The 10,915-nt window shown below is 45.4% G+C and overlaps 1 protein-coding gene across 1 annotated transcript in view; it reads left to right on the top strand.

The window, feature by feature from the left end:
- The window catches only part of CADPS2 (calcium dependent secretion activator 2), a gene marked incomplete at its 5' end in the record, with an annotated part of 600,328 nt that overhangs the window by 120,127 nt on the left and 469,286 nt on the right, over positions 1–10,915 (top strand). Inside the window, one exon of the mRNA XM_019543957.1 lies at positions 5,046–5,159. Coding sequence (XP_019399502.1) covers positions 5,046–5,159 — 114 coding nt within the window. The remainder of the gene's footprint in view (positions 1–5,045; positions 5,160–10,915) is intronic.

Raw genomic sequence — 10,915 nt, 5'->3', positions numbered from 1 at the left:
CAAATGAGAAGGGCTGCCCGTCTTATTTACCGCTTCGCGCCGGTACGCTTAGCCACGCCTATCACTATGTCTTATTTTCGGGGTATGGCTTATATTGCGCAAATACGTAGAAATCCTGCTACGGCTTATTTTATGGGTATGTCTTATTTTCGGGGAAACACGGTAGCACTATGGATTCCTATTTGAAATTTCTGGGTTTACCTTGGGAATCGCATGTAGTGTTTGCACACCCAACAGTGCTGTTGCGTGCAGCATCCTTAGAGGGACCCCTAACGTTTGTGAAACACACAGACATGTATAGCAGTTGATTTAAAAACAACAACGATGCAATACAGCTGTATTCATACCAGTGGTGATGCATAGGGGGTGCATGTGCACCCCATGACAGCCAGCATTCCCTGCTTAGGCATAGTGGTGAGGCAGGTGGGAGCACTGGTGCCCCACCCTGTGAGTGCTGGCTGGGGAGTGGAGGTGCCAGGAGAAGCACCGCTGGCACTTCCTTCTGGGTGCCCGGCTCATGCCTACAGGTCATCTCAACTGGCCATGGTGGCACCCCTCCACTGCCCGGTTGCTGGCACTCAGGAGGCACTAGTTGCCCATGACTCATACCAAAGGCAAAGTTTTTCAAATTTGCAAGTATGGTATATTTTTCTAAAACATCTCATTTAAGAAAACCTGCATCACTCTACACAGATTATACCCCATATACAAACTGGCAAGTGTTAGTGGTGGTGCTGCGACATCCTGTTTGAGAATTGCTGGTGTGGAAAGTGTAATTGGGACGTTGGAGCAGCAACCAGAAGGGGGATAATTTTGCTCAGTCTCCTAAAAGTGCACTCCTCCTCATCCCTCCCTTCCAAGTTTATCCATGCTCTCATGGGGAAAAAAGTAAAAACAAAACAAAAATTTTAGTAAAGTTTCAAGCACTTGTGTGGGAGTGACATGAATACAACCGTTATGTTTGCCATTTATTAAAGTGAAAAAGGTTTAATAGTGCATGTCTGCATTGACAAAGAAGAGATTTAAAAAAAAAAATCCTAATTTCTTTCTCCTTAATCTTTTCTTTCTCTGGTTTCTATTGCTTATGTCTCTCCCCTTTTCTGCCTGTCTCTCACTGCCATTCTTTGTTATATATATTTTTAAAGCTTGTGATTATGTTCATTTATTCATGTAAGTTAGCATCTTGAAATAGGACAAGAGAAGTACGACAAAGCATAAAGAAACCTTGGTATTCTGAGGTATGTACTGTGGCAAAGGATTTACACTACGCTGTGGAATAATACAAATTGTTTTTTGGCAGCTGGTTCAATTACATCTCTGCTTGCAAGATGAGCTATTAACATTTATTGAAATATGCTAGTCTCAGTGCTAAAAGGATGCTTTATAATTTTTCTAATTTAGTTGCATTATTTATTTTTTAGATTTATATTCCACTCTATCTAAAGGGCTCAGAACAGCTTACAACAAACAGACAACTACAGAGTGGAAATAACAGTTCATTCACTTAAAAACAATTCTTTTAAATTTTTTAAATTTCCCCATTAAAAGTACAAATAACTTGGATAACTCAACTAAACAACCCCCAAATCAACCCTCCCTTCTTGAAACAAAACCCCACAATGCTCAAATGCTGGTAAGCCCTTAAAACTGCTACCTAAAGTATTAATACATTGCTTTGGTATTCATTAACTTTTTTTTTTCCCCCTTAAAAAATGGCTTTTGCATAACATGTTGGATTTCCTTTTACAAACAGAGATCTGTTAAAGCCAGAAACAAATGTATATTACAGGGCTTCATTCATAACATTTTGTTTGATATGTAGTTAGAAAGCAGGAAATGCAGCTAAAGAATAAAGTTTGTATGCATGACAAACAATTTTATAATAGTTTTGGCAGAAAGCGCACAAGTTTTAGTAACAAATCTGAATATTCTGTAGAACAGATAAGCTGTTTGTTTAGCAATGGTGGCATATTGTCTGTGGAAACAGATAACTACCTTAAAAGTGCAAAACAGTACAACATGCATTAATTTACATTCAAGTAAACATAACTTATGCTTTGTATTTTCATACATTTCAGCTTTTTTCAGTTTGCTTAGGAAAAATTTTGAAAGGTTATGCATAATATTAGAGGAAACCAGGGAGGTTGTTTTTCATGTATTAAAATTTGATATGAGATTCTTTTGAAACTCTTAACACCACCTGTGTGTGAGGTAAGAGATTTAGTTCGAGGAACGTATTTCAATTTGTGATATCTTTTTACGATGGGTGAGTAGAGAACTACTACTGAGTCGCATGATGAACATTTGTGTCAATCAGCAGTGTATGTGCTGTGAAACCATGCGCTGCAGGTAGAAAAACCTTCAGTAGTAAACTTTAAGTCTGTGTTGAACCTCCTTCCCCCCGTGGTCTTTGTTTGCTTTGACATCTGCTGAAGTTCATGTACTGATAATCACTTAGGGTGCTTGCACAAGTCAGGAGGGCCCAATCCAAGGGGGCTCCATTCTACCGCACCTTTTTCTCCGATTCCGGCTCTGCAAAATCCAGCCAGCGGCTCCGTGCTGCTCCCTTTCTCTTCCCTCCCCTGCTGACAGCCCTGGGAGAGGGGTAGGGCTGATAACTGTTACTTTTCTTTAGTTGTATGCATAGCTCTGTAGCTTTTCCACTGCTGCTGCTTAATTTCTGTACATCACTACCCTTTCAGGATTTATCCTATTCAGAGATTCACATATTAGCAAAGTTTGTGTTGTCTCTTTAATGGAAGGATAGCAAATAGTACATCTGGCTTTTAGATGCAATTTGAAGGTGAATATTGCAGCAAAGTGCTACAGGTTTAGCATGCAAGTCATGCAGCCTGTTAAATATTTGAGGAATTTTGTGCTGCAGCTTATACCTCATCTATCATAAAGGGATTTAAAATTCCCACTGGTACTATAATAGGGTTTAAAAAAAGAAAAAAGAAAAAAACCCTCTCTAAAATAGACTGTCAGTTTAATCAAGTTCGTTTCTTTCAATTACAATATTTTAAAAACCATTGACCTCACAATGACTGTGCCAGTGACACTGCAGAAAAGTTTGTTCTTTTTCTATTTACAGTAACTTTTTTATTAGCAGTGTTAACAAGTTAAACTGATTTTTATGAAGTGTTTTTAAATGCTTACCTCGTTCTCCATTTAGTATTTCTGGAAACATCATATTTGTTTAGAATGGAAAAATATGGCTGGTTTGTATTAAAACAGGATGTTAAAATGCTTTTATATTAAAATTACTTTTTTTTAAATAAATGTCCTGTCATACAATGTTGTTAGACATTTCAGTCAAAGTCTAGCCTGGTAAAACTTCAGATTAACTTGTAGAATTAAAAATAGGGTAAATAAATTTCTCAGTTTTACCCTTAAAAGCTTAATATGATGCCGGTATTTGAAATGACTACATGAAACCCCCCAAAATCTGAATATTGTAAATATTTGTACTTTTACTTCAAGATGTCTCATTCTAACTTTTCCCTTTTACAAGGTTTATACCCATGTGGGATAACCTCAAAGACATTTTGGAGCTCACATCCATCCATTTGGAATCCCTTGTAGTTGAAGATGATAGTCTTCCATGACTGCTTTATCTATGGGTCAATTCTACATGAGCCCATGAGTCCTTTGAAAACAGAGTCCTCTTCTGGGCTGTATGCAACTATCAGGATTTTTTTCCTTGTGATTGTACCACTGAAGATCTTCTAGTGGGTAACCTGATAAAAACTGATTGTAAGGGGTGAAAGGCCCATACAAATGGCTTCACTGCTGTAGTTACAAAGCAGTTATTTAAAGCATCTCTTTACTGTACAACACTTGCTTCATCTGAGTTCAGGGTATATCAGAGAACATCACTTTTCCTATGTTCCGCACTATTCCTTGGCCTGCCCTGTGCAATAGCAGGAAAAAAATGGCTGGCAGGAACCAGTTTTCTATAGGCAAACTTCTTGGAAAAAAATTGCATAGCAGTTCATGGGTCTGTCCTAAAATATAAAGGTTGCTTGGTTAAATTTCAGCCTTTTGAAGCTGGAACTAGTTTTTTACAAAGGCATCTTTTGTGCTGCAGACTGCTACTGTGTTTCCTCTTTCCCCTGCTCCCACTAATATATTCCTATTCAGGAGTGGATCCAGAGGGAGTGCAATGACCCTTTCTGACCATGTGGCAGAAGCAGCAGCCCCAGTCCCCAAAGAGGGAATGGAGGGGAGCAATTCCTCCCTTGCTCAAAGAAACATCCCTGCCACCCATTCCCCTCCCCAGCCTACTTCTGCCCCGAGGGGAAAAGGGAGTTCCTGTCCCATTCCAGCTGGGCTGCACTGGGGCTGGGTACAGCCAGGGGCAGAAACAGTGAAAGCAGGTGGGTTCCCCCTCCCCCCCCCCGATGTTTCAGCACCAGTTCATGAGGAGGTGCAGGGAGGTGAAACCTGCCATTGCACCAGACTGAGCCCAGGCCCCATGTAGCCCCGCTGAAGCAACTCTGGAGCTCCCATTGCCCCCACGCCAGTAGGGACAGCAGCAGCAGGTAGAGAGGAGGGGATGTATCCATTAGCAGGGAGGAGGTGGTGGTGGGAGTTCTACCTGCTTTAGGGACTTAAAATCCCCCACTGCTGCCCCTGTAGCATGGTCTGTCTACCCCAGTGTGGTGGGGAGGAGTGGGAGAAAGGAGGGGGCTGGAAGCAAGGGCTGCAGTCACTCTTGCCATACCTATTGCTGCTTCTAAACCCACCTTGTAAAATCCTGAATCCACCTCTGTTCCCATTGTCATCACTACAAGTATGTGTGGGAATAGCCACCACTGCCTGTTGCAAGTTAAGCCTCAGATGTTGTAGTGGGTGTCTAAGACCTGCTGCACCCTGCCTCTTTCTCCTTGCCAGTTGTACTTGGCCAGTGTATTGAGAGCCAGTGCTTTGAGGAGCTAGCTCTTTTCTTGTCCATATACTTAGAAAAGATGCTGTTGTAATGTAATGTTGGCAAACATTTTCACTTGGAGGCTAACTGCCTTTATCTTTTTTATCCCTCACAGCTCAACAAGCAGCAATTACAAATACTAAAGGAGCGTTTCCAGCTCTTCCTGAATGGAGAGACACAAATTGTAGCAGATGAAGCATTTTGCAACGCTGTGCGAAGTTATTATGAGGCAAGTTGAACGCTTTGTTTTCTTTGCTGCTTAGAAAGTTCACAAGACTTTTGTATAATTATAATCCATCTGCATTGAAGGAATTGTGAGTTTCCAAGGTTGTGAGCCTGAGAATCTCCTGAAAACATTTTTGGTGCCACTTTGCAATTCAAAAACTTTAAATCCACTGCCTGGACATAAGAGATAAACTAAACTGGAAGATATACACTTCTGAGGAAGGGGGAAAAGACAAAAAAAGATGCTAAAAATGTTTCTGGTGCTGGCTGATACAACTGGGTACTGCTATCTTTATTGCCATATGTCTAAATTACCCCTTTTAATCAGGGTTTTAGCTGTAAATTACCATCTTGAAATATGTCTTCTGGCCTATGAATTTTTAGGGACAGTAAAGAGTTTCTTGGAGATGAGTTGGTCTTTTCTTTCCTGAAGGAATAATGCCAGTACAGCAGTGCCAAGTCTCTTGAATTCAGCCTGTGCTGCCCTAGGGATTCTGTTGTGATTAACACTGCCAGCCCCGGTTTTTACATTTGTTCTTTAATTGCTTAAGGGGAATGTCCTTTTCAATGGATGATAAATTATTTTGAGAACTCTGTCCCTCTTATTGGGTTACACAGTTGAGGAATATATGCATTGTACTTTGCAGAAAGCAGCTGCTTTAAATAAAACATTTATAGCAAACTTCAAGTTTGCTAGGTATATAACTAGTGCTGTATATTTTAAATCAATGTAGTTATTTCTTTAATTAGTTTTTTTTTCTTAATGTCACAAACGGTTTGTTCTCTTTCAAGTTAGTCATGTTTTCTTTCAGCATATAGTTCCTTCGTATTCCTTCCTGATGTACTTTTCTATTTACTAAGTAAAAACTTTTTTGGTACAGAAGGACTTATATGTACTAATACAATTATGATGTGCAAGTTTTATTTTTTTTCCTTTCCTGTACAAGAAATGTAGGTGAGATGTGTTACCCAGCTATCTCAAGAAAAGTGTCACAGTTCAGAATGAGAATTTATCCTGTCAACCAAATGATGGACAGACCATCTCCCTGGAGACAGGAGACCCTGTATTTGTGGAGAGGATGGGAGGAAAGTGAGACTTAGACAGTTTGCAAGCTAAGGGGACAAGGAAGATGTGAATGTTAACGGATAGGAAAATGGGTGAGGGAGAAAATACTGGTGACCTCAAAGAAGAGGTATGATTAAGTCAGGGGTATAAGGAAAGCGCTGGGAGCAAATACCAGTGGAAGACTTAGGAGACGGAGAAAGCTGTGGTTGGAATGTGAAAATACTAAGAGAATAGGGCAGAAATGAAGCAGATTTCATTTGGATATATTTACAACTTCTTATCTTATGAAGAATTATATCAGTGCTCAGTGCTACTATTTTTGTTACACAAGGAACCTAAGAAGCATTTAAGGAACTTTTGGTTAAGTGAAGATCCAGAGGGACTCGAGAGGAATGTGAAAAGCAGGAGATTAAGGAGAATTAGGATAATCTACTACAGGGCTATTCATTTTCTGGATGGTGGGGGCCACACTTCACTCGGGCTATAGATCCCTGACATTCCTCCTGCTGACCTGGCTGCCCAGCTTTCTCTCGCCACGTGCACGCTGCTTGGCCAGTGTCTCTTCCCGTGCTGCTCACATAGCCCAGATGGCACAGACTCTCTTGTGTACAGGGCCCCTCTTTTGTGCCATGGGCAGCCCAGATTTCCCTCTGTTGCATGTGCCTACTACACAGCCCCAAGATGGGAGGCAGGAAGCAGAAGCCAAAAGGACTGGGAGCCTGGTCACTCCAGTCACTGAAGTGGGGGGGACAGTGGCAGCGGGGGGAAGCCCAGGGTCTGAATGTTAACCCCTTAGGACTCCATGCAGCTCACGGACTGCCAGTTAGACAAACCTGATCTACTAGACTCATTTAACCTTCAAGAAGGGCTGATTAATGCCACCATAAAGCTAGTTTGGTGGCCAGATAGAAAAGACATGATGGGCTGTTTCAGTACTAAAACTCTGATGATGAAGAAAAGGGAAAGAATTTAATCCATTTAATCATTCTTTCTCTACAGTTTTTTGCTGTTTAATCAGTAACTCTTAAAATTGCATACTCAAACTGAAGCATGGTTGCATGCATGCATAAGCTCCTGACAATCCAGAAAACTTGAAAGACTGCCACTTTCTTTGGGATATTTCTCACTTCTGATAGGTCTGCTCTTTGCCAATTCTAGTAATTCACATCTCAAGCATAGTCCTTGTGTGCTTCAGCCACAGCTTTCTGGATGCTAGCAAATGACTTAAATCAGTTTAGACTGTAAACTGTGGAGTAGGGACTCTACAAGGTTCAGCACAATGGCACCTATTTTTGGTTAGTCCTGGGACATACTAAATATGATTAATAACAATACACACACAAGAATCTGAGCTAATACAATACTGGGGCTTTTAAACACCTCACCTAGTTTGAAGCCCAGTCATGGAAACAAATAGATATGTGATCTGATTAATAACTTTATTCTAAAAAATATTTCTGTCAATACCCCATGAGTCTTTGCAGCGGCCCAAGGGGATTTAACGCCCTACACTCTTCAAAGCCAGGCTACTTTAGTTTTCACATATTTTGATTTAAAGGGCTCTTGAAAAGGCTGTTTTCCATATGTGACTTCTTAGACAATAAGTTGAATCCTCTGCAGTATTACCTCCTTCAACAAAGTGAAAAGTCTGTTCTTAATGCCTGATTCAAAACATGAATTCATTGCTGACTCTATCCCAAGTCAACTCAAGTGATCTGCTTCACCTCCTTTGCTCAGAATCTTCCTTTTGCTATGGAAGACCCTGTAAAAGTCCTGTCTTCAACTTATTTTCTTAAAATAGTTATGCTGGAGGAGCAATTAAATTCTGTAACCTGTAACTCGACATTAATTTTAGTCAGAGCAGGCACGTCTACACATACTTTGATCCAGCCTAAATTTACTCTGTAGATGCCTGCCTGAAAGCACTTATACCACATGCAGGGATTAGAGAGAAGATTTGCTGCTCTTTGCACCAAGTTTCCTGAAGCCCTGCAGTGGGCCCCTGCTGCCACTGGGAGAAGCTATAGGCTCCAGATGCCAGCCCCTGGCAGCCCTCTTTAAAAGTCAGACCCTCTGGTTGCTCTCTGGCCAGCCTCTTCCTTGCCCGGGAACAGCATGCCAAGCGCAGGGACGGCACACATCAGCTCTCTCCTTGACCACTCTGACTTCCCACAGTAGGCCTGCTCCAGCTCCTGTCCCTGGCAGCAATGACCAGCACTCCAGGCTCTGGTGGCCTCTATGCTGGCCCATGGCCATCTTGCCCTGTCTGGCTCCCCAACATGCAGCAACTGCCTGTCTACCTGCACCATGCCATCCCAGGGCCACCACTGCCACTGAGCAACTCCTGCCAGCGGGGACACAGATGGGAGTTCCAGAATGCCACTGCCAGGGCCACCGTTTCCCTCCTGGACCTCCAGCCCTTTTGTGTTTGGGCTCACCATGCCAGCCAGGGCTGGTGGTTGCATGCTGTCCAGCACACCTGGGATGATGAGCAGTGGCTGGACTCATTCTGGCCAAACTGGGCCATTTTCCAGGATCTCCTCCAGCAACTCCAGCTCCACCTGGAGCGACAGGGTAGCGGCATGCACCTGGGCCTCCCTGCGGACACCCGCCTGGCCCTTGCCCTGCTGAAGCTGGCCATGCCCCCCAGCCTTTGGTATGTCAGACACCTGTTCACCATGTGCAAGGCCACCACCATGGAAGCTATCTTGGAGGTGTGTGGGGCCCTCCAGGACTTGCTGGGGCACACGGCGCTCTGTGTCCATGACCCCCTGGAGGTGGTGGCAGGGTTTCATACCCTGGGGTTTCCCCAGTGTATCTGGGCCCTGGATGGGACCCACATTGCTGACTGCCCCATGGAGACCAGCCGTACTACAGCCAGAGAAGGTTTCATTCTGTGGTCCTGCAGGCAGTCGTGGACCACCATGCCACATACATGTGCGTGAGTTCCGACTGGGTGGCACGGGTGGAGAGTGGGTGCTTTGCTGGGACTGCTAGACCTGCAGCTGGGCCCTTTCATAGTTCTGCTTCTCCTCAGTGGGGACCCTACCTACCTGCTCCTCCTTTGGCTGATGCAGTCCTACACTGGCTATGGATAGTGGTGACCGTGAGGCCGTATCCTCTGTCAATTGTGGCCTCTTCCCCATGTCCAGCTGCACGACTTGTAGTCATGAGATGAGCTTTTTGTGAGAGTTTGCAACATCTCACTCTTCTGAGGTCAGTGGGCCACCGGGTGTTGGCTGCAGGCAGCCTGCCTCCCCTGTGCCATTCCCAGGGCAGAACACACCAGGCTGCTCCAGGCCCTAATGTCCTCCTTTCTCCTGCAGGCCAACCGCTCTACCGGGCTGCCACCTAGTCCACAACACCTGGGCTCAGGGCGCACAGGGCTCCTGGACAACTGGGACAAGGAGCTGCCCATGCCCCTGCCGTCCCCTCTGGGGGCTTCTCTAGGGAGGTGCCCTGGGGCCAGTTTCCTGCCATTCTTGCACTGCGCCCCAAGTGTGCCCCTGCTGCACATGCCCTGGGCAGTGTGTGATGAGCAGTTTGCATGGATCAAGGGGTGTCTGACCTACTGTGCCCTGCTGATGCTAATCCTCATAGTGCCCCAGGTGCACCTGTGCACCTGGTATGGGACCATGAGCTATGATGGGGTGAGGGGCAAGCCTAGGCTGCCTTGCAACCTCTGCCATTGCTTGGAGGGCTACCCGTGGCTGCGCTACATGTCTCCGGTTCCTGCTGCTGAGGAAGACTTATCTGCCAGCATCAATGTGCTCCTCAGCAGGTGAGAGGCCTGTGCCTGTCTAGCTGTGGGGGCATGAGCTAGTCAGTAAAGTTCTGCTCTGTGTCTCACCTGTCTGTGTCCTCCGGCAGGGGAACCCAGAGCCAGGGGAGTGCAGGCGGGTGGTCAGGGAAGGTGGGGCAGGGGCTGGGGCTGGGGGTGAGAGGCAGGGGCTGGGGTGGGGTGCGCCCTCCCCCCATAGTGAGACTTACCACATGGCTGGACCTAATAGCTTAGCTTACGGCTCAGTACAGCTGGTGTCCTCAGTGCAGCTGGTGTCCTCAGATTGCAGGACTCCATGTGCAGGAACCTGCCAGGGAGGGTCTGGTGCTGCTAGCAGCTGGCAGAGTTGTGACTGGTTGTGCCTCGTGACTGGCTGTTGGGCTGTGGAGCTGGTGAGGCAGGTGTTGGCCAGGGCTTCCTGAGCTGCTGGTGGAAACTGCAGCTGGGAAGCTACATGGGACAGGTGACTGGATGCCCAAGGCACCCTCCCCCAGTGACTTGTCACCAGATGTGCCAGGGCTCAGGCAGGCTGCCCATGTTGCTGTATACAGAATGGTTGTGGCCTAGATCCTGGGGTGCAAGAATGGCTGTCAGTTGCTGTGTAAAGGGCATGGTTTTATGGGCACAGCTGGACTGATGATTGTGGTCAGTCATGGCAACCCACTATGCCTGTAAGACTGTGACAATTACGTGGCACTGCTATGCTGACCAGTTGTGCCCATGCTTCCACATCTGGCCTGACAGTGCCTCATAGGTGTGCACGTTAGAGTGGCCACCCCGCTCAAACTGGCACTGTATTTCTGCCTTGCCCCACAGTGCCAGGAGGTCACCAGTCTTCTCCTTGGTCCAGTTGGGGCCTTATAGTTTCATAGTTTCTAGGGTCGGAAGGGATCTGAGCAGATCATCTAGTCCG

The sequence above is a fragment of the Crocodylus porosus genome, unplaced genomic scaffold (genome assembly GCF_001723895.1).
Source record: "Crocodylus porosus isolate Cpor-Errol unplaced genomic scaffold, CroPor_comp1, whole genome shotgun sequence".
Taxonomy (NCBI): Eukaryota; Metazoa; Chordata; order Crocodylia; family Crocodylidae; genus Crocodylus; species Crocodylus porosus.
This window is presented reverse-complemented; position numbering and strand designations above follow the sequence as displayed.